Source organism: Bombus vosnesenskii, unplaced genomic scaffold, assembly GCF_011952255.1.
Source record: "Bombus vosnesenskii isolate JDL3184/JDL3185 unplaced genomic scaffold, Bvos_JDL3184-5_v1.1 scf7180000013309, whole genome shotgun sequence".
In the NCBI taxonomy this organism is placed as follows: Eukaryota; Metazoa; Arthropoda; class Insecta; order Hymenoptera; family Apidae; genus Bombus; species Bombus vosnesenskii.
The window spans coordinates 2,828,629-2,853,817 of NW_022882958.1; the positions used below are offsets into that span (position 1 = coordinate 2,828,629).

The 25,189-nt window shown below is 40.9% G+C and overlaps 1 protein-coding gene across 4 annotated transcripts in view; it reads left to right on the forward strand.

Moving 5' to 3' along the window:
- The window catches only part of LOC117234817 (synapse-associated protein 1-like), a 95,727-nt gene that overhangs the window by 10,797 nt on the left and 59,741 nt on the right, over positions 1 to 25,189 (forward strand). For all 4 annotated transcript variants that reach the window (XM_033496378.1, XM_033496374.1, XM_033496376.1 and 1 more), the window contains one exon: positions 10,895 to 11,016. In XM_033496378.1, the coding sequence (XP_033352269.1) occupies positions 10,895 to 11,016 (122 nt within the window). The remainder of the gene's footprint in view (positions 1 to 10,894; positions 11,017 to 25,189) is intronic.

A 25,189-nucleotide genomic window follows, 5' to 3' on the forward strand; every position in this document is an offset into this window, starting at 1 on the left:
TATATCGTTCAGTTGGTCGAACAGTACACGTTGCTTTCGCTCGCGGGCAAACTCGGCTGAAGATCGCGACGGTGACGACGGACTGGAAACAATCTGCCTAACGTCATTAGCTTTCGCGAGTAGAGAAAACTTGGCCGCGGAAACGAAACAACCGTTGCATAATGCTGTCGCTGAGGCGTCCCTGTGGCGAATCCCTGCTCGCTGCCGAGTCAGGAAATAAAGCACGTCCTCGGCTACAATCGAGAAGTTACTTTACGACGCTGCGCAGAACTTTCTCGACCTGGGAAGAGAAGTAAGAAAAAGGAGAAAAATGGTAAGATCCAGGCGAAGCGAAGAAGCTGCATAGCGCTTCGCTAACTGGACTGGTCACTGCTCGCATCCTTAGTCGACTATCGAGATACATCCCTAGAAAGTATCTTCTCTCTAGCTTTTGTACGAGTACGAGTAAGATGTCACGTAAACTTAAGGGTTGGTTGATGAAATAATATAGCTGAGTCGTAACACAACTATTAATTTTGTTTTAATTAAGCTTTATTGCGAATTCAGCAATCACAATGTAACACACACCGAATCAACGTAAATCACAATTCACTCCAACCACGTTATGTAAGACTTAGTTACGACGATACGTTAGGTACGCGACTGTTATAAGGGTAGAGACCGGTAAAGATATGTCGACTATTCTGAGGATACAGAATAAGCGAGTTTTACCGACGATACCGTGTCTGAGGAAGGCTAGGGGTGGGTGTGTCTAAGGACACGGGACTATCGGATTTGATGACAATTTTGGTTAAGGAAGCGAGGACAGTAGACACCGTCTCCGTTTGGATAATAAGACGGTTGGTGGACCAGGAAGGATTTTAGCCGCCCTCGCGAGAAAGTTGCTAACGGAACATACCGGATGCGAAGAAAACCAACTTTCTATGCTAACACGTGGTAGACAATAAACGTAAAGGAAATCTAAGACAAGAAATATTCGCCTGGTCCGAAGGACCTTAACTATGAAAATTCCAAGGTACTTCAGTACCGTCAGTTGCGTCAGTTGCGTTGCTTTGTAAGCTTCCACGGTTTTATACCAATTTGAAAAACTTACCGTTCGCGATGAGCGAAAAGAATGGTATTGGAGAGTCTAAATCGAAACGGAGCCGGCGCCAGGGAGAATCTGCGCCTGAGCGCGTACGCTGTTGGATCACTAGGGGTCAGTAAAGTGTTAACGTCTTCTGTGTGCCCCTTAAAACGATAGAAGATACTCGTTTTAGAGTAGTCGAATTATAACGATCGTATACGTTAAAATATACAACGTGCGATCGATTGTACGACTCGCTGTTCGTTTTCCGTCGATTATATATCGATCGTATACGTGACACCAGAGAGTCAGGGTAAAAAATAAGTCGGAGGAACTGGCGAGGATAGCGACGGCAGAGTTAACGAAGCAGAGTATCGACCAGCTAACGCAGCACGACCGTGTAAATTCGGGAACGTAATGTGGTGGAAGTAACGACAATGTTGTATCCTTCAAGGGGAGGATACACGCTTTTTATACAGGATCGTAGTCTTTAAGTGCTCGGAATATTCAAGTACAAGCAGGTATTTGTACGCGAAACTGGCGAGAATCAACAAGCCGAGTAACGCAGTCTGAGCGAAAAAGCGTTTAAAAAAATAGGGAGAGCCACGGCGATGGCGAAAGAGAAACAGGATCTCCTGCACAGGGTTAACAGATTCGTCCTTGTCCTGGGGTATGGATCACCTAGATACGTCATTGGACAGTATCGAAACCCGATAAAGCACCTTGAAGAACATAACCGAGATGGGAGACACGTAGATTTTCTTTCTCTGAATTTTCTCGCCAGTCTCGTACGTGTACGTATAGTGATTTACCGCGTGGCTGAGCAACGATAGATCGGTGGATTCGGGGAATAACGTTTACCAGGAATTTCATCAGGAATTTCGCTGCCGACATAACTAAATTCAGTCGGCAAGTAAATGTCCTTCGTGTGGAGCGGTTGGACCCATGTTCGTCGATCGATACAACCGCCCGAGCGAATCTTCTCTCGCCGAAATTGCTGGCTGCGACGTCGACACGCCGGAAGTTAGCGTTGTTAGCGCGGAAGCTTTGCGCCTGTTTTTCGTCGCACCGCGCTTCCTCTTTCGCCTTTTCGTCGCTTTCTCTTAGCGAAATTGATTTATCAGAGGGTAGATTGCAGTTTGTGAAAGAAATTAGTTTTCGTCATATTCGTCGCCTTTGGTTCGTGTCAATGAAACGAGAAATACGCGAGACCCGTTGCGGAGAGAACGTGACACAAATTCATAAGTATCGTTCTTGTCTGGCGAGGGCGAAATGTAGTTCTTTCGTCGTAGAACGTAATTCCGTTTCCCAGAGGCAAATTAAACAGAACTCGGTCATCGATGTGAACGCGGAGATGGAAAGGGAAAAGGAGAGATGGAAATAAACGCATCGAGAAATCTCAGACTCCTCTGAAAAGCCCGCCCCATATACGTAACACCGTAACGAAAACTAAACGAGGAAAGTTGTGTAAAACCCCGGGAGCTTAGTTCGAACGGCGGCGATTTTTCCACCGGTCGACGTTGCCTTCTGCAGATTTTTCGTCGGATTTAACGGCAGCGGAAACGCGTTAAACGGTCAAGGCTGTGTTTTGTCGTGGTCAAAGAGAGGGAAGCCGAAGAGAACGAGAGACAGACACGAACGATCGAAAAAACGGGCAGAAATTTCCACCGACGAAATGCGAAGCTGATACGCGTGTCTGTCAGATGGAGGCCGGCGGCGCGGTGGTTAGCTCGCAGCTGGGTTTCGTATTTCTAAAATCTCGCGGACGCACCTACGCAGTTGAAACCGCGTGAAATTATTCGCGCTGGCGGATCCGGACAGAGCAGCAGCGGTGCACGGGTCTCGCCACCGCTTTCACGAATTTTTCCGCTCGTGGTTTGCGCTTCGCTGGGTCAAGGTTGCTACCGATGCGCTTTCAACGCCGCGAATCTGGGTTGACTGATGCCACATCGTAGAAATATAACGAACGACGCGACGTTTCGGACCGCCACGAAACTTTTCCCCCTTCTTCTTTTTTCATTTTTTGGTCGCCTGTTTCGTAGCTTTTTTTTTTTTTTGTTATCCTTCCCATTTTTTTGCACTCCCTTCGTATCGAATGAATCGCGACCGCGCTATTCTTCCTCGCGTTGCTGCGGTTTGCTTCGTTTTTCTTTTTCCCGTTTTTTAGTTCTGTCGTTATTATTTTTTTTTTTTTTTACCTTCCTTTTTTACCAATATAAAAGAATTTGGAGATTGGAGTCAGTTAGGTCTTGTTGCCTTCAAAGCTAGAGAAAGATTCCAGGAATACTTAACCAGGCCAAGCTCTAGGAGTTGGCATCGATCCTTTTCTATAATGGAGCCTGCATACTTAAACGAGGTCCCCGGAGAGACATTTATCCCGGTTCCGGGAGATTGTGTCGGCTTCTGGCAAACAATTGTTAAATCGTGCAATTTTCATCGAGCCTGCCTCCAAGCTGGACTAATTGCACGCACTAATTATTCTGTCAAGTAAACTTAGAGAGACAAAGAAAGAGCGAATTGTCGCTCGGTTTGAACTCTCTGGCTGCGAAAGCTGAGTTAATTTCGTCTTAGACCGAGGCTTCGCGTTTATTACTTTCTCAGCCACGATTACGCGTTATTATTCTATCAAATTATAAGAGTGAATTTATTTTTTTAACTAATTCAATTATTACTAATTATAGATTTTCGTTTGTTTCTTCGGTACTCTATCTACTTCCATCCAACATTTTAAAGAAGATTATATTTCTCAGATATAAATAGTTCCGTTAGTAGCTTGATAATAATCGGATTACCTTTGACGATTAATCTTTGTCTAGACGCAACAAATACAACTAACCAAAAAACAGTTCGATAGAAATCTATTGTATTTCATTCTCGAGAAACAACAAATAAAAATCATAAACAGACTTTAAGATACCAGACATGTTACATCCTGTGCGTGCGCGAGGCTTTAAATTTTCCATAAATAAAATCCACTAACGTTCGATGATATCCGTCGTCATCTTCAAGCGTCCTGTCAATTACAAACGCGAGTTTATATCTCGACCTTGCGCTTCCTATAAATCTGTCGGTTCTTTGAGTTTTCTAGCTTGTCGCATGTACTTCAAGATCTTGGAACATTGACCGTCGTTGGCCGACCTTCTTTTCCGCTTTCCACACGGGAATTAGCTACTCTTATTTGATCCCCTTTACGCTTCGCCTCCGTCTAAAGAGAGCTTTCCGTTACGAAAGAGATCACCGTTGCTTCAGCGGTCAGATCGAAGATGCTAACGAGCCGGTATCCAACAGCTGCCACTAGAATTAATTACGGACGGCCGTAACACCACCGGTGCACTTTTCCACGGCTGTTTCGTCGATGTGCTCAAACAAAGCCAGTCGTTGGAGAGTGTTACCCCTTCGGGATTGATAGGATGCGGTGACGTGCACGAAACCTGCTGGAGGCAGCCAAGCCACAAAGAAAGGGATGCAGCCAAAGAGAGATAAAGAAGCTTCGCGACTCAGAGGATCGGTCGATGGAACGTCGAACTCGCCGACCGAAGAACGCGGAAAGCAGGAATTTCGTCCTCGTTATTTGACCTTATCTCTTTGGAAGTTACGCGAAAGGTATTTCGCAAAGACGTGGTCGGACCTTAAGGATGTTACGAACAAAGCACGACTTAAGCGCGGATGAGTATATTATTATTTTCGGAGTTGGGAGATATTTTCATCTACCAGTTGGCGACAATATTTATAGCAATTTCTATACCCCGTGGCTATCGCGTTCGTGGGATTTAGATTCGCTGGAATTTTATTTATGGAAACGTTCTAAAGGTGTCGTGCACGACGAACCTCTTACGCTTCCTTCGAAGTACAAGTTTGCGTATCACGTAAAAATGTTAACGTTACTGTTAATGAAAACGGTAGAAACAAGCAACGGATGATATAAACAAAATGTTATGAATGTGCCTTTACGTTGTATGATTTAATAATTTAAATGAAAACGTCGTCGATATGTTAGATACGATATTGGTTGCTGGGAAAGTTCGTTGCGATCTCTGAAGAATTTGATAAAATAATAAATGTTAGAATAATAAATTTCGAAAAATTGTTTTCGAGCATTACTAGAAGTACCTTTGAACGTGCTCTTCGATCTTCGTTAAAATATTACACCTGTTAAATGCTGCTCGGAAAGTTCGTTGCGATTTTGAAGGAATTTGATCGACGTAGAAAATCTTGTCGAGAAGTTTTTCGCCGAAAAATTTGCGAGCTTCCGGAGGGTTGGAATATTCGTGTTGCGCCAGAGGGAGAAAGATCGCGGAACGAAATGACACCTATATAATTCGATAAACGTATACCAAATCTAAATGTAAATCTAAACGGACTTTCCCAGCCACCTTCTGAATCTTTTCTTTTTCGATCGTTCCAAAATTACGCGAGAATTGAGGCTACGCGCTTGTCAAAGCATACGGTTTTCAAAGTGTTGAGTTATAAATTGAGACAGCGCGTGGAAAATGTTATTTCATATTGTCGAGAGATAAAACAAAATCCGGCGATCTGTCGACGCACACGGACTCTCGCGATAAAACGCACTGGAGAACGCGTATTGAAATGGACATAGGTCGTGTTGAATATACGCTGTTCTCAGAGGCAATAATTACACTGCGGATGTTTATGCAAATTCATATTTCTATGAACGTAATTGAACAAGCGGGTACCTACACGAAGATTCGTTTCATTCGCTAAATTTTACATCGAGTACTTTACATCGAATATTCGAATGTATTATATGCCTTTGCGTATCATATAAATATCGTAAATTTTTCCTCGTTTGAATCTTCCATAAATGGATAAATATCTACAGTCTACCATCGATATTTGCACTCGAGTTATCCACACTTATTTACTCGTTTTAACGCATACCATTCAGCTGCGAGCTGTTCTCTGTTTCCTTGTTTTCTCTGCTTGTATAATAGATGAAAAAACAGGGGTGAATTTATATCGTAACCCGATACACACTCTGGGAATTCAGCTTCTCGAATCTCTACACGAGTCGCTATCGTTGACCATTTGCCGGAAGAACAAGAAACAGGACAGAAAGGTAGAGCCAGGTTCTTTGACCGACCTTCCGGAAGATGTTCAGAGTTCGATGACACCGAAGTTCCATTGGCTTTCGAAGCCTCTTCTACGCTGTCCTCTTCACTGCGATACTCTACGCGAGTGGAGTAATTGAAATTTGAGAATCGCTGAATTCTTGTATCGCGTTTCCAGTTTTCCAAGCGAACGAACTCGCATTTATCGCGCCAAAGAGAGATTTTGCGAAAGAGAGACAAAGCGGTTGTTCGAGTGGCCGAGTTCGCTCGAAAACAACAAATATCGGCCCTGCAATCCGGGCATCCTGTTCTCTGCGAGCTCGTGTTTCCACGCGAATACGCCGAAAGATTTTCCGACCTGACTGTCGTTGGAAGTTCAATGCACCGAGGACAGGGCGCAACGACTTTCAGAGTGGTGATAAATCGAACAGGATCGGGGCTTGGAAAAGAGGAAACGAAGAAGAAGGGAGGCTGGTAACCCGAGGATCCCTGCCGGCCGAGTCAAACGTTAAATCCACTTCTGCTCGGCTAAAGTCGTCGTAGGTAGGATTATTAAATCATCGAGCCGGTAGCGCAGTAAGGAAGCCAGTAATTTTATTTACCGTTGCATCCGGCCTGTCGACGTATATATTCCCGCCGCGTTCCTCAGGATCGAACGCCGACGTTCTCCCTTGGGAATAGCAAGCGAGCCTACGAGGTATTTTTAAAGGATGGCGTGACACGTAGCCTCGGCGGCACGGTCTCTGCACGCCAGCAAAAACGCTATTTAAGCGCTCTTTTCTTTTCCGCAGAAATTCTTTGTCTCTCGAACCAACCCACCTCGATGTGTCTGGCGTTTTTCTCTCTCTTCTCAGGCTTTTCCTTCTTCGCTCCCCTGGTGCTCTTTGATTTCCCGCTAACTAAACTGGCACGAGGTTAACACGATGGAGGCGCAAGGTCGACGTTTGATTAAACGCCAGTTGACAATCGCCAAAACTCAGACCCTTTAACGCCGCGTTCCGCGTCCAATGAGGGCACCGGTTCGACTCGCCGAGCTTTTGCTTCTATTGTGAACGAGATCAGCGAATAAAAGCGCGGAGGATCGATGAGGGCTAGGATATTCTACGAGCGAGTGTCGTAGCGGCTGATGTAAAAGATACGAATGGGTCGTGCAGAGAGACTAAAAGCAGATCCAAGGAGACGAGGATAGCCCGAGGGGTGGGTGTCGCGAGTTTGAATTAAGATCGTTCTCTCGAGATTCGTACGTTCGTATCGTGTCGCGCTCATAAAGAATCACTAGAGCGAGGAAGTTGGATTATTTTATTAAGAAATCAAATTTTCTTCGTGCTGCGGCATAATTTCAGATGGAACACGAAGGGCTGAGAAGGGACATCGTAACCTAAATCGTATCCGATTTGCATTACACCGCGTGGATCTCCACTTTCGAATAATCTTTAATGCAAAGAAGATTATCGACCTCTCCTTGAAAACTCTCTGGAAATAACTGTCCCGATAATCGATAATCCAGCCACCAAGAGCTTGCCTCATCGATATAGAGTTTGGAAACAACTTGGCCTTCTGAAAATTTCGTTTTACACAGTTTGAAAGCGTAATCTCATCGAACTCCGTTTCTCCCCGTGAAACGTAACTCTCACCCTTTAAGCTTCTTCCACCCACGGTCAAGTTGCTTCTATTTCTCGAAATTCGAATGACCTTAAACCGGATTTCGCTGGATAAATACGGTGCGTAGGTTTTACGCTTAATAACCAGAGATCGTGGCACGGAGTTATCGCGAGCCGTTTATACGTCGCGTATCGTCGATCTTCGTATGGCTTTTCCCCCTCCTCTGTTCTTTACAGTGAGCAGCAGCAGGTCTGAAGCTCAGTAGATCATCGTCTGGCGAAGAATTGCGCGTCACGTACTCGGCATTTTTCCCTGAATTTTTCCATCGACGTCGAGACCTCCTCGAAAAGAGCGGTCCCCGCCTTATCGTTCCTGCGTCAAACCGAAAGACGCTCTCTCAGGAAGATTTTCGACGTAGTAACTTTATCACGTAAAAAAAAATAAAAAAGGAAAAATATCAAGAACATCGCGAAAGTCACCGTAAACTCGTACGTCGAGAGTGCAAAGACGTGGATGATGTTAACGTATCGACTTGGTTATCGCGTGCGAATCCAATCTCGAGGTTGTTCCAGAGGAAAATTTCAGTAACCTCGATGGCGCGTCGCTTGTGACCCGGACTGCTGCATTCTATCGATTTATCAGCGATTAACAGGGTTACAGTGTCGTAATATTTCTTATTATTGTCGCTGTTAAATACGCGACCGTGGTAAATTATCCGGAATATATTAGTCCGAGGGTTGATCTTGCCAGGTAACAAATCACACGGCGTAACCCTTACACGATGCGAGATCCGTACGAAACTTGGCACCTGTTTGGCGATCGTTGGTGCCGTGCCAGCAACGACGAAAGTGCCGCGTTGATTCTCCTTTCGTTTTTCATCCCCGTCTTTTTATTTTATCCGTCTCGTCGTCGGCCGACTCGGTCCACCGTCAATTTAATCGCGTAACACCGGAATTATTGTGCAAACGCGGTTTGTCGAGTCACCTCGATCCTCTGAATTTCCTGCATTGAGCCTTCGTTTAGTCGGATGAAACGAAGAAATAGAAAAATTGGAAAGGAAAGAGCGTTAGGTAGAACGAGGGCGGAATAAAAAAGATGGAAAGACGAGTGGAGAGAGGAAGGTCGAGGAAGAAAGACGAGGATGCAGCAACGTGAATCGAAGTGGCTCAATTTGGTTGATTAAATTGGCCTCGATTTACGTCCAGAACCAAGTTACTCCGACCAAATAACACAAGCAACGCCCATGGTTTATTCGCGTTAACGCGCCACTGCTTCGCTGCGTAGCGGCTAATTTTCCATCAACTTTCTAAGCTGCTCTTTCCATCGTAAACCTACCACTACGAATTTCTTTTGAAAATAAGATTCGTTGAATAACGCGGGATAAGCCGAGATAAATGCATTAAAAGAAGCATCGTGTTTCGAGATTCGCCGGCTGACTGTCCAGATTAGGGTAATATGATCCCGAGGACTGTCAGCTATTCCGTCAGCTGGCAATTTGGACGCCAGATACTCGACCATGATGGAGCAAGGAAATTTTGTCTCGGAGATGTGGCAAAAGGTGCGGTAAACCGATTGTTGTTCAAATTTCGCCAGTTTTAAGGCTCTTAGCAAAATTTTGGTTGATTAAAACAGTCGGAAAATTTCGTTCGTTTCGTTGTACATGGGTCACGGTATATATCGCGAAATAAATTATTCAATGTATGTGTCGAACGATACTTGTGTATGGTATTGCAGTTACACACAGCAAGATTAATTAAATATTGATTACTCATTGACTAATTGACCAATTGAAGGAACAATACAAAGTTTGATTAGACAAATATTAGAATTGCTATGCTCTTTCGTTACGTACACGTATATTTTAAAACGATTACGCGAATTAATCGACATCGTTGAAAGTCATCGCGCGAACTGATATAACGCACGACGAATAGCGGTTGATATTCGGATACACGTCCTTTACACCGGACACAAGGGGGTGGGGATGGGGGGTGACTTGATCCTGAAATCTAAATGTGTCAAGCAACATGCCTATTAATTAGTAACCGTTGACCGGTCACCATGAGGTTTGCTCAAATATACCGAAAGACGTATAATGGACAGATGATTTGCAGAAACGATGTCGATGATATTCATCTCGATCTTTTGCCCGTATACATTTAATTACTTTGGTATTGCCAAATGCATGTGGAAATCGCGCAATACGGCGGTTTGAAACAGGCAGTTAATTATAGCTTAACTAAAACAAAAGTTTCGAATTTCAATGAGTTTCGATACACGATTTAATTAACAAAACAGCTACGGTACATTAAACCGTTATTATTAGACCTTTTCAGAGCGTTGTTTAGTCTATCGACAAGGAAGTGATTTAATCGTTAAATATACGTACAATATAAATAAATACGTTAATTTCGTTCTCGATATTTACCCTTAGATTTTCAATGAAAAGCTTATCGATATGGAGCTTGTGCCACATTGGCACACGAATTGTTTCGCATTCAATGTTTCCGTTTACATTATTTTTTAAACAAAATTTCTCTCGTGCAATATAAATATTTTCTCTTGCTCATATGAACAACGATAAACGATAGCTACTGCGGTATGCAAAAATTTTACAAAATACCTGACGATGATCGCAAAAAGACCTGCGGATGATTGGTTAACGATTTCCACACTTTTCTCTGATCTGTATCTGAATCGAAAAAAGAAGAAAAAAAAAATACAGAAAATATAACGAGAGAAAAGAAAGAAGCGGAAATACAAAGAAATAAAAACTCTAAAACTCGACCATTTTTTTTTAATTTGCACAAGTCTTCTTTATCGCCATTTCGCCGCGTGAAATAATATCCCGTCATCAGCTAATTTTTTTTTAGCTCGAACGTTCTCACTCGCCAAGGTGCTTAATTTTCGTCGCTCACGCTGATAAACGCTGGAATACCCGGCAGAGATCCCGAAGTGCGAGAAATTCGACTGACGTATCTGGGTTTCTCGCGTTTGTGCAACGTTTTCACGGGGGTTGGGATGACAGCGAAAGGTAGTCTGTTCGCGTTTTCCGGCGGACGTTTTTCCGCCGACCGGTCTCCATTAAATTCCACCCGGTTGGATAACGTATCACCGACTCGCTCATTATTTTCTTCCTTCTCTCTTTCTGCCGTAGTTTCAACGAAGGCACTGGCAGGTGCTAAAACTCTGGGAGGATTTTTGTACAGCGCCGTGAACAAGGCTGGAAAAACCGTGGTCGAGGCTGGAGCAAAGATCAAGAAGACGGTCGAGGAGAACGTGAGTTACATCGATGTTTTACGTCGTATCTTTTCGTCTACTATTATTTTCTAATTTTCGTTTCCTTGTCGTTGTATATGGTAAATTGTTTCGAATTGTTATTTGCGTTATCCTCTCGGGAGTCAAACTGATCGACTCCATTCTTCTCTCGCAATAAACCGACATAAGTAACGATACATTGTGAAATAAATTTAGAAAATAACGTCTGTGATATCATCGATATCGTCGCTTTTCTGTTTACTGTTTTCTGTTCTACTTTTTGTTCTGTTCTGTTCTACTTTTTGTTCTGTTCTGTTCTACTTTTTACTGTTTTACTTTTCAATCTATGGAGTTGATCAGTTGCGACTTTTGAACGACTCATACGAGGATTTAGGGAGCAATTAACAATATATGAGATATAAAGAAGATAAATTGAACGGTTCTATTATTTCATTATTGTTAATCGATAAACGTTTCTGAAGATTTAAGATAGCAATCGTATGGTCTGACACGAGAATTAATTTAAGAAATTTTCAGGAAATGTAGTTGTTCAGTTTACTTTCTGAATCGCTCGTGTTGTCTCCCCTGTGCCAGAATTATGAATGTGCAGTTCGATACGTAATAAAAATTCACAATTGAACGTAAAATGGTAAAGTAATCCTAGGGATGATCATCGTTGTTATACATGCGTTTTATAATATTTAACATTTTACTGTATATCGTCGAGAATAGAAAGGAAACACGGAAAGAAACATGGAAAGGAAAAATAAAAGGAAATTCGGTGTCGGTCGGCGAAAAGCTGAAAATTTCCATAGTTATGGTCCAGGCATAAGTGGGACGTTATGGGAGTGATATTTTTATCGCTTCCTTTCCTTTATTCGAAGTAGAATAAAGGATAATTTATACGCGAAATATCAAAGCATAGGGTAAGGTCATAGTGAAGCAGGGTTTTGATAAATTGAATATTATCGATTTTCAATGACGTGTCGCTTCGATGTCGGAAGTTATAAAAGAATTTATCGCAAGGCTTTTACATTATACCGCGTACTTTTTGATCACAATTTGCGAAAAAGATCCTTTGAATCCGAGTCTCGCCACGGAGTTTAATAACAGAGGATGATAAAAAAGAAAAATTCCTCGGTGCTCCGCTCACGAGGCCCCGGTGTTCTTGGCCGTTGAAATTAATCGAATGGAACGTTATCGTCGGAAAAACCGAAACAAAAGGACGACGAAGTGAAAAAAGACCAGCGATCTACCGCGTCCGTTTTAGAGGCAAAAATGCAAATCGTCGACTTTTCAGTTGTGCACGTCGCCAGGGACGAATGACGGGTTTACTTTCGCGCAGTTTTTTCAAACGTGAATTTTTCCGATAATTGGATTTACAACATTGTCGCGGTTAAAAATCGTTCGTTCAGAAACAAGCTATTTTTCCGCTACTTTCTTTTGTTCATTTCCTCTTTATCCTTCTGCCGCACGTTATCCGGAATTAATTCAGTAAAGTTTCACGACCCCCGACTAGCTGTCATTGAACCATAGTAATTGGAAAAAGCTTCTCGTCTTATTTCCGCTCGGCGAATAAATTTCTTTCCAAGAAGGAAATAATTTCCGCGTGTCGAGCTGTCAGAACAAGCCAGGACTAAAAAATCCTTCGGGCATCTTTTCTCTCTTGTACCGTACAGGTATAAATAATTGCAAGAGCGATCGTGTTAACGCGTTCCCGTATAAGAACGATAATTTGCTTGTCAGATAATTAATCCGTCAATATCGAATCGGACCGAAACACGATAAAATCGCGAGGTCATCGATAACCCGCTCGATTACGTGCAACATCAATTTATTTATAAACCTCTGTTACGCGTACGCGCACGCTATAATCAATTGAAATTAACAGGTTGACCGGTTTGTTGGTTAATTACTTCCCTGTGCAGGCGGCAACGATAATAATCGTAATCACGATAACGTCGACTTATCACAGTCCAACCAATTACGTGCTTGTAAAACGTAAATTAATATACCGAGGTAAGAGAAAATAGGAGCTGGTAGTTGGCATTAATTCCGCTAAATGAACCGTAGCTTTCGATAAAAAGCAAATATTTCACTGGTATTTAAAAAACGTGAAAGGCGAGATACAAAAGGAAACTGGATATTGTTTCGTATCTGTTAGCGAAGATACAAGAAATCTTGCGAATTTTTAACCATTTTAATTTTCCAATTTTTTTTATTTTATTTTTTTTTTGTCATTTTGTTACGCTTTCAAGCAGTTCAATTTACGAGAAATAACTGGAAACGAACAGGCGAAAATGCGAAATTGCACGCGTCACGTAGGTGAAACGAAGTTGGAAAAAAAAAAAACAGCAGCGAAATACAGGTGGAAATTTTTTATTAAAAATTCCCATGTCAGGTTCATTGGCCTCTTTCACACCCTACTACTTATTGGTATTTATACGATACGCGCGAGAAGCAGGTGTAGTAGTAGTAGTAGATGTCGGAGAATTCCATTCTCGAATAGAAATGTCATTTTAATGGGTGCAATGCCCTCGAAGAATGAAACGGAGACACAGGACATTCTTTAGAAGAACGAAGTCGTTGAACACTTTCTTAAACGCGTGTCTGCAGTTTCAACCCCTCTGCAACCTCTTCAACCCCCCTCTGTATCCCGATAATTTTATCACGTTATACGCCTTCTCGACTTATATACCGCGGTTTCTTCTTCTCGAGTCTCGCTCGTACGTGAAACGTAAGTTCAACGTCCGTTCTCGCACAATCGCACAGAGATTCAATGGGATTCTTTGAATCGCTGCAATCCCATACCTTCGTAACGCGTTCTGCGAATTTTTGTCGCAGGAACGTCAGGTATTGGAAGTTATTGAACTTTGTTTTTTAACGATTTTACGCACGCTAGCCAAACGGAGATTGAAATGGAAGATGAAACGGGGGAACGATATTTGTCACTCTGTTGTTTGCGCGATTTTTGTTTCTTTTTTTAAGTGTTTCACCGATAAAAATAACAAACTCGTTGCCAACATCCATTTAATCTCATGAAAGGTATCGAGCATCGATCAACGGATGGATACGGTGACTAAATTGTTAGAGAAATTAGACAATTTTTACGAACGTATTAGTTGTATCGTGTGAGAACATTTTTTTACGTTTCACGAGCATTGCGACGAAATACGATTATTACGATCGTATTGGTGAAATTTGGAAACAGTCCGAAGGTTTATACGGAAGTTACAGCTTATTTACTGTAAATGTGTGTTTAATGGAAAGCTAGTCGTACAGCATTAGTGCCGGGAATGGTTCTACTAAATGTATTACGACTTATTAATGCGAATGAATAATTAACTATGCTTTGCTACGCAACATAAAATGTTTCCTATAAACCATATAACGTATTTATGAAAAGTTTCTGTGGGCGTTCAAATATTTCCCTGAGCCACTGAATATTCGAAACTCGATTACCGTAGACTCGTCGGCCCGCCGTATTAAATTCGGCGTATTAATATCGCTCGACAATATCGTTTTACCTTTCAGATTTCCAGCGTTGTGTATTTTATATTGGCAATATGAAGGCAAGGTCGTTCTTTAATGGAACCAGACGGCTGAATAAAATTCACGAAATGAATTTTCTGATGATTCCTGTGGAAATGCATCGCGCGTTATACAACATCGCGCGCATATGATATGGTAAAATTCATAAAGAGATTTTAGACGCAAGGTCGCGTTAGCAAATTCAAACGCATCATAAAAATTTTATACGTTTCTCGAGGCTGTATCGACATTTTCAATTTCGATAACGCCAAGGGTTTTGTTCCAGACAAATTGGGCCACTGGGTGAAGGATCTCGTTGGATGTATCGTCGGGAGATTACTGTCAATAATATCTCTGGAAATCCTCTTCCAGGCTCTCGCACAGCGAACGTAAACGTGCACGCGTGCAAATGTTCGAAAGCAATCTATTCGATTCGCGCTCGATCAGCCGGCGGTTCACAGCGGCCAACCGTATCGGACCAACGTGCCTCTTGCAATTTGTAGCGACAAAAGATTTGACCTTCGTTTTCACGCCTCTGTATCCACCAAGTTTTACCATTTCTCTGTAAAAATTCATCGAACGATTCTTTTTAATTCAAATATCCTATTCGTTACTTCTTCGTTTTTCGACAATCTTCAAATATTCCAAGTTCCCCGTGATTTTCACCTTTCGAGGAAAATTATATCGGCTGTTACTGAATGATAGCTAGAGCAAGAGAAACAGATGCGATGTAAGGGCATTGTAAGAGATGTAAACCGAAAGTCGTCCAAAGCCGAAAGGCACGGACTAAGAATAAATAAATAAAATAATAATAAATACTGAATGATAGCCAAATATTTTTAGTTCTACGAAGAGTAACGAAGATGGTCGAAAGAAAATGACGAACGAGAAATATACGTTTCGTAGAGATAGATTTAACGTATAACATCGGCTCGTGAAATTGGGAAAAAAGAAAAAGAAAACTGGAACGCGTGGTGTATATTTTATACAGTACGTGTCGTTCAGCTTTAACCGATAGGTTGACAAGTGGCTGCTATTAAAACGCGGATCGTCGAAATTTATTAATCGTCCCTCTCGAGCATTCGATTTCATTTTTAGAACGTGTTTCATAGAGCTGTACCTTCTTCTCTCGATTTTGCTGACTGGGTTGAAACGAAGGATAAGCGAAGCTCGACGACCTTGTTGCGAAAAGAAATACAGAAAAATATTAATGAATCTAGCGGGATTGAATTTTATGTTTTAACCGTTCGTCATCAGAAATCCCTGGCAATCCCCGAGCGTAGCTCTTAGAACCATAGGATCTTTGACGTCGCGTGTTTTCCCAAGTTCGAGCAATCTTCGTAGCTCGCTATTTTTGCGTGAGACGTCTGTCGTGCATGCATGTGACGTGCAATTTCTCAAGGGAATCCAAACGTTCCAACGATTGTCCGCCTAATGCGCTCTTGACAGTTTAGACTTGTTTTCGAACTTGGACATCTTCGATCAGGAGTTACCCGTCGAGTTTACTGTTTACCTCTAAAGTTTGACTCTCCAGTTTATTTAATTAACGAGAGATCGATAAATACAGCGCCGTTTAGAAGCGTTGGGTTACCTGCTGATTCGTACGAAACTTGTTAATTCAGCCAAATTATTGCGACTAAGGGGAATTAATTAAAAAGACGCTTAATTGGTTGGAGTTACGTACTCGTGCGAAACGACGATTCAAAATATGCTGAGAATTATTTATTACTGGTTGTTTGATTTAACGATGCTTCCTCTTCATATAAAATTTTATTTTTTTAATTCAGAGGTGTTTGCGTGAAATTTGTCAAAGATCTATCAGCGATGGAAAAAATGATTTTATAATCGTATTATATCGTAATTGACGCGATTTTTATTATAAAGTTGGTAACTGGTGGTACAAGCGGAAAAGGGGTGATTCTAGGTGAAAAAAGAAGTCGAAAATATAGAGTAAAAATTTTTCGTTCGAGGCTTTGTTTTCGAGAAAATCGACTTTGAATTTTCGCTCGGTACGCGTGCGGTACGTCATAACGGATCTCACTGTAGATCGTTGTCTCGATGGAAAAATTAAAAAAAATTTTTATTCTATATTTTCGACTTCTTTTTTCGCGTAGAATCACCCCCTTTTCGCTTGTACCACCAGTTACCAACCACCCTTATATCTTAAGGTTCCAAACGCAGCAACAATTTCGCCACAACAGTTTCTACGTATTTGTGAACGGTGAAGCTTTTTATCCATTTTCAAACATCGTATGTATATCCTAATTTTCCTATGTAGAAATTTTGTTTTCTTTTTTTATTTGGATGAATTTTACAATCAATGCTCATTGAGAATTATGAGTAAATTTTTCTGGTATTATACCGTGTTTGATAAGTGTTTATCGTGTGTTTGATTCTAATTGAATCTACTATTTAAATCTAAAAGGTAATTGTCTTTTTAGCCTGCGCATTTGACCCGACATGTCAAGAAATTGAGTAACTAGTGGGTTTTGGTGGTTGTTGACTCTTTTGTTATATCTGTTACTGAATTTGAATATTTCTTCTTTGACTGTGGGTATCTTGAGGTCGCGATGTATTGTTTGGTTGGTAACATATCAAGGTGCATCTATCGAGGATCTTATAGTTTTTGATTGGAATCGTTGAAGAATTTCTATGTTGGAATTACTTGCTGTTCCCCATAATTGAATCCTATAGGTCCAAACAGGTAATCCTATGTGGAAATGGATTCGAAAATGGAAACAACCCCTTGGCCAAGTGTCATTGCGTGGAAATGTTTCTCGTTAACGCGCGTGTACCGTCGTCGAGTAATTATTAACGTACTCGACACGCGGATGAATAAATCGCCATGCTCGAAATTAGTTTTTAACCGCGGTTAAATTCGAGCGAGCCACTTTCGTTCGACGATCGAATGAAGTACATTTCCAAGTTGATGGTCTAAAGGGCGAACGGTAATTCGAGCGCATAATGTGGTTACAGAATCTCGAACACTTGGCACACGAGAAAAATTTCCACAGGAAATGGCGATCTTCTAAAAAAACTTTGAAGGACGACGAACGTTCCATTTTCTAAAGACCAGATTTTTCTCCATTAAGCAGATATTGAATCCTCTGCAAGCAAAATCGCGCTTTTTATTTCCTAAATTTTTGCTCCGTCAAAGATGAAAAGCAAAGGAGATCTCCAACATATATGCACACCGTCGTTCATACGTCTTAAGATACTTTATATTCATCTCAGATGTACGCATCGTGTTCGAAATATTCGTTAAAACTATCCGCAAGAGTTATAGACGTATGATAAATTAATAGCGTGTTACTTCTCATGTAATTTCTTGGTTGAAATCCTATCGGGAAAGTTTGAGGCGAGTTAAACGAGAAATTTCGAGAGTCTGGATTATAAGATCGTCTTTTTAGAACGAAATAGCATAGTAACGAAAAGACGTGTCTTTATATTATTAGGTCATCCGAAAAGTTTCTTTCGTTTTGCAAGGAAATAGCGGATGCACGACATTTTCCGTTTTATATTATTTTATCGAATTACGTATCATCCATTTTGTTCTATCAAGATAAAAATTACAACTTTCGACAGATTAGGTTTCATGTTTGTACAAAGACGAGTTGTTGTAAAAGACGGGTCTGTAATAGAAAGAGATTTATCGGACAACCTAATATATGTAATATAGACTTGAAAACAAATTAATTTTATTACGTCAAATTCATAAATTTATCATTATAACACACTGACCGTATGTGATGTTTACAGTTTCAGATTCCACGAACCAACAATTTTTAAGGGTTTTGACAACTTCCTAAGAATTCCTCGAATTCCATATTGCAATACCTATATACGGTGTTTTGGCAAGAAACGCGAATGAAAATACGCGATACAGTTAGACTGGACATCCAGCTAGTTGACAAGTGTCGCTTCTAATAACGCGCAGAGATATATGCGCATCGTATTATCGTGCACTTTTCCATCGTTCGTACACCCGGCGTTTTCCTGATGATATATGACCAGCGACGTGGTAAAGTCTGTCGAGCAGTAACACTAGAGGGAGTGAAAACGGCCGATTAATGCGGAGCAATTCTTTTGACAGTGTCAGATCACGTGGAAACCTTCTTCCAGTCAAATAACACGCTGCAGTGTCGCCACTTGGAAGCAATATTAAATTCCATGAATTATTACCACCACCGAATCACATCCGGTCACGATAATTCCTTAAGGAACGTTCAGACGATCAATATCGCCGTCAATATTCAGGGTCCTTGGCATTATCGCGCCTAAGAGATCGTCTGGACGATCGATATGTCGTTTATATTTTTTTTTGTCTTTCGTACGATAAGTTTGACGAGATTACGGTTAAAATCCCTTTGAAACTAATCATTTTTCGACCGAAATGTATTAATACTGTAGTATCGTGGACGAGGGGTCTGAGGGGGTGTCGTGCGAATTATAAACAAGCGGTTGCCGAGCATGTGCATGATGGGGGTTAAACAAAAGATACGAGGCTAAGGCAAAGGACAAAGGGTCGCTAAGGGACATAAACGAATTAACGACAGTACGAGTTGAGAAGCCAGAGAGTGCGGATTGCCTTGTCGAGATAGAGTTGTTAGCGTTGTTGAGAGAGAGTTGAATCTGTGTTGACGAGAGTTGTTAATTAATTATAATACGTTGTTACGATTAATTCGTGTTAAATAACCATTGTTTTCTGTTTAATCCATTTATCATTGATAAACTAATTATTATATTTACTACAGTACTATATATACAATATACAATATATACAATATTATATATACTACAATACATTTTTGCAGAAAATCAAAAACATCCAGTTAGAAAAGTTACATTGATATTCAACTGTTCTTAGATAAAAACGCAGAAGAAATGGTGAAACAACTTTCGTCTGAAAGATTTGTTCGCATTTCTGATACTCGGAGAAGTAATCAAGCGCGTGCGTTTAAAACGAACATACTGTATGTTGTTCATACAATGTTGAGAACTCTGAATATTGACAATAACATTGACAATAACATTGATTGTCTGAACGATCCTTTATAATCTAGTTGGCGGATGTCGTTTATCGGAGAACAAATACGTCTCGTCACGTAGCACGCGTTTACGCGTTTCATCCGTGTGAATGAGAATCAATGATGTGTAGGAATCCTTGTTAGGGAATGTTTGAGAGGGTGAGGGGATACGAGTATGAGACAGTTTCAATAGTAAATTGGAATCTGGTCAGATACAATACGGATAAAAGCAAGTGGTAGATACTCTACCAAAGAGAAATTTTATTTTCAGCCAAGAATGACGAGACACTTGATGTTATTTAAATTTTATTTCCCTTTTAAGGATTCAATCGAATAATTCTTGAATATACTTGTTCTCGCTCTATCCACTTTTTTTCTTTCTTTTTTCTTTCTCTTTTTTTTTTTTTTTTGAAAACTGACTCACGTTTCTGATGTCCTTTTCCGCGCAAACACGTTTTAAAACACCTTGATGACGTCTCTATTTATCGCAGTGTCTTCAAAAGATTTGCGAGCTAGAAGAAATCATAAATATGCGATACCATTGAGAAAATATCTTTCTCCGTTTTCACGTAACACCAGATGAGAACTGTTCTAAGAAATATGTTTAGTTTGCCATCGTAAAACCAGCAACGTGAAAAGGTCTAAGGGTTTTTCATGCTGCTGTACAGCGTTAAAAGTGAAATATATAACGTAAAACGCTTCTACGACTACCATTCAAGAACTATTTCGGGCACAGTGTAACATCTCCCACGCAATATATTCTAAAAGCCTCGGTGTATTGTCTCTTTCCTCGTTCTACAACCTCTTTTACTCACTTTAGACAAGCCACGTAAGCATTCTCAATCCAACCAACACCTAACGCACACTTCTTCCACAATTTCAGTCTCGCTCTATACTGCCATACATTTCAAGTATTAGGAACTCGGTGACTCAGCAGCAAACAATATCTAAAGATCTTTATTCCAACGCGTTTATTTCGTACCTTTTATTTCTTGACGCGTTAAACTACGGTTGATTAGTTCCGGTACAGCTAATTACACGGCGGGAAGAAAATCGAGAAATTGCGTGAGCTCGTTAGAGCTTGTCATTCACGGCGATAAGGCAACCGACACGCGTGCGACAAATTGAAAACCCAGATCTGTTAGGAAAATCTGTCGCATGAACCACCGCGATATACTACATCGACATACAGTACAGTATTCCGACACATCGTCGCTATATTGATTTAGGCGGTTGACGTTAATTAATACCAAATTTCCAATACGCAGCATCGACCGTTGTTCGATACGCGATACCTAAATGTCACTGCAAAATTGTCGTTTCCAAAAACTTTGAATCGCAACGACAAAATTACAATACAAGATATTATTAGCATATTGTTGCTCGTGATTTCCAACCAGTCACATATTTTGTCGCGTTGTAAGTGCAATTCCTGTCGTCTATCATTTCGCGTTGCGAGCGTTTTTACTCGTTGTAAAAAAGATACGACGATATGTCGAGTTCTTGTCATTTTCGACTTAATATCACCGCGGAGAAGCGCGCCAGCGAATATGTGAAGTGGACGGTTTTCATAATTTTCGTGCAATTTCTTGTTACTTGGTATTTATTTCCGAGAATATATCGATGGAAAGGAGAGACGCGTGCAATTTTTGTAGTTTCACGTCACACGCGGATCAGATACGGAGAAACAAAGATAGATACGAAGTAATTGGTGAGTTGTCGTGTAATGAAAGCGCAGTACGATCTTCCGATTATTTTTGAAATTATTAAAATTTCCTTAAAACATTAAAAATCCCTTCGATCGTTAAGATGAAAGCGAGGTTGAGATATAAAAATTCCAAGGCCATAAACAGAATTGACCTGTTTGTTTTTCAATTAGAGACATCTTTATGTTACGTACAATTACGTATTGATAAGAACAAATCAATTTTAACTAGTCATCAGTCCTTAGTCCTTCCGCGTTTTATTTTTGACTACTTTAACTGTTTCTTTCGCGTGAAAATTTATTACATCCAAACGATTGGCAACTTGAGTCACGAATTAATCGTTTTCGGTTAAATCGCGCGAAACGTCGCTGTCTCTGATATGAACACGATGATGTACAATAACGTTTTGCTAACTATCGTGCGATTACTATACACAGTGTGAAAAGCAGCCAACGCGAAAGCGCTCTAACTCGGCGATAATCATCGCTAATGTTATCCAACAAGTGGATCCAATCCACGACATGTGTCGGGTCTGGCGTGCGCTTCGCAGTAGTCAAGCCCGTGTATGGTCAGACGCGCTCCAGCGCAGAAACGATCGCCAAGCCACGCGATGCCTCGTCGTCACTGTGATGCTTACAATTGCAAAGCCACATTCACACACGAGCTCTATCCTTACACAAACATATACGTATAGATACAAAGCGTATATATGTGCGCGTCAGTACGTCGAAAAAGTTACACGTACAATACTAACGAAAACGTTTCATGGAAACCAAAAGTTTCGGAACCCGGAATACTGTTATCTTCGAAAATATTTTCATTGGAAATTTATCGAAGTGCAGGAAATTTGTATCGATAACCGAACGATTTGCAGCATTGAGGTATCTCCTATATTTAAATTATACTTACTGCATTATTGTATTAGGAATATTAATATACTATAGGATAATTAATATACTTTTAGAAAGTGATTGGATCTGTTGAGAATTAATCCGTGGATCTTAATCGCCGAAATAAAAGTAAAGAAACACTGAGATTACACTTGGAATTTATATTAAAATAGTTTTAGATTTATTTAATGAATGATTTACAGGATCTTCGTCGATATACATTTGCACGCGTCTCTGCAGTCTCTTTGACTCAGCATCTTCTATACCACACTGCCAACGGAACAATTGCATTCGTCTGTTCTTCGAGACACTGTGCACACACGTACTTCCATACGCTTATACTCATATACGTGTGTCACTACTACGCGGCTGATCTAATCTAGCACAGAAGATTATACGTATCTCAATAGGATCTTCTGTTGGTTTTTGTTAGTTTACTCAAACTATCAGAAAGTGATCTGTCCCCTTATTGCAGCAACCATTCTAATTGCTAATTTCAAATTAATAAAGACATTCGTGGAAGCGTTGTATGTAAATGCAATTAGAGAAGTTTATTACTACGAATATTAATGAATTCTACATTTATATCATATTTCAGAAAACGCTTGAATTTTCTTCAAACTACTAGAAGGTAGAGCCGTCTCTCTATCGCAGCAACCTCTTCAATCGTTAATTTCAAGTTAGTCAGGAAATTAACAGAGTTTTTATATACGTGCAACTAGAAAAGCGATGCCAATTTTTTAATCGACAATGTATGTGCTTACCGAGCAACACGGATACAGAATCGCGCGATATGTTTGTGTGAGCTCGTCCCGCGACCAAACTACCGCTCGTGCATACACGGACAAAGAATAGGGGCAGTTGGTATTGATCCAAACGCCACCCTCTTCATTCGAGACCCAACTACACGAGCACGGGCCAACTCGCACCGTCGAGCATCTTCCCGGTTTGTGCATCGACTTTCGACAGAAAAGAGAAAAAATAGCAATAACGTCTATACCACGATCTTATCTATTCACCCGTAGACACATTGGCGACAGAATCTTCTTCTTTCTCCACTCTATTTGCTCCTTCATTTTGTTGTCCCCTTCCACACTCTGTTGTTCCACTATCCTCTTTCCTCTTTTCTCTGCCATCGATTAATTTTCCAGTGCATTCTACCAGTTTCTGTATATCCAGCCTGATTGTCCGCGTGGATTTGATTTTGCGTATATCGAACGTCGATTCCTTTCACCTGTGAATTTCAACCGTTTGGCAGCCCAAGGTTCCCGAACAGCTGATGCCTCCGGCTACGTTTCGACGACTCATGCCCACTAAACCGGCTTCCTCTCTATCATTATCGCCGAATTTATCGGAGAGAGAGTAAAAGCTTGCCATTCGTGCAGATATTCGTATTATCGATTTTCGTTAGCTTCCCCTGGCTCACTTCCACTTCTCTCTTTCTCTCTCTCTCTCTCTCGCTTTCTCCCTCCTTCTTTCTCTGTATGCTAGAGCTTTTTGTTCGGCAACTGCTACGTATTAGCTTTTTGGATGGTTCAAGGTCAGTTTAGACACAAATTAATCGAAACACGGGAGGTGGTCGCACGTGTTTAATCTCGGTAAATTATTTCGAAATGAGAGCCAATGCACATGAGCTTCCACGCGTGTTTCAGCTGATTATATGGAGCAATACACGCTATACGCAAGGCCACAGAGAAAAAGCATGGATATATAGCAAGTATATTTTAGTGATTTTGTGATTTCCATGGTATTACTCGCTGGTTAAAGCTCGTGAAATTTAAATATACGAGATACGAGTGCAAAGCTTTTAAAGGCTTCAATCCGCCGGGATCTATAAAACCAACGATGTAACCAACGTTGTAGCAGTTTTATATTGTTCGAGAAAATAGAGAGTTTTTAATCTTGTATTTAATTCTGCGATCAAATAGTCGATATCAGGTAATAGATGATTACTTCGGTAACGTGTATTCGGTTTGCAGCGTGCTGGATTTAAAGATCGCCGTCTTATAAGAAGATGCATCGCCATCGTATTTTATGTGCACCTGTTTACGATCGTCGCCCTTAAACGGTCATAAGATTTTGAATTTCCAAGGATCTCTGCGAACTCATCGTACTATTCGCTGTAAATGACCGGAGAAATTAGAACGAGTAAAGCGTAGAAAGAATATAACACAGTGGAAACAACGGTGGATTCAATTTGCTAATTTGTGGCTTGATCAAATGGAAAACAACAGGAACGATCTTGCTCTTTCGCGAAAAATCTTATCGGGACGTTTGACCGATTCGGGGGGTCAAAGTATCACCGATATCGCTGAATTTTCACGAGATCTTGATCTCCGATCGTCTGTGTTGTGGTAAACACTCGGTCATCGGCAGTGTGAAAATTCCGCAATCCAAAGTAGCGTGGTTACAACGTGGCTGTATCGATATCGGCCACAGGACCGAAATAGGATTTCCACGGCAAGATCAAAGAGACGTTGATGGACACCTGCTCGTAACAGCGCAGCGTAGTGGTAATGCCCGGTCAGAGATCATTGTTGTCGACCCCGGGGGAACTCTTTCTCTGATCGATTATCGGATCTCCCCTCTACTTGCACGCTGACAGCCAGTATGCGTTGTTACTTTCGCATTTTCCGAGCTGTTCGATACCTTTCATTAACATGGTGTATCTCCGCTTCGACGGCTTGTCCATTTAAATCTTTATCACTGCAGCTGCTGATATATTTGAATTTACATGTTTGACGTTTGATTTCGAGTTATCTGTTTTGTGTATTTTTCTATTTATTTCGCGATCTTCCGTGACACCGTCTGTATTTAACGTTAAGGTTATTTTTCTGCGTCGGTGATTGGAATGATAAACGAGCGACAGATGTTTGTATAAAGACTTAATTAACTTGATTTAATTTAAATGTCAAATAGAGAATCGTGTTTCCATATAGAGTCGTTATATGGAAAAATATTATGAAACGGAAGAAGCGGAATATTTGGCTCGATGTAGGAGATGTTGATTAATCGTTGAATGTTAATGGTTTAATTATAT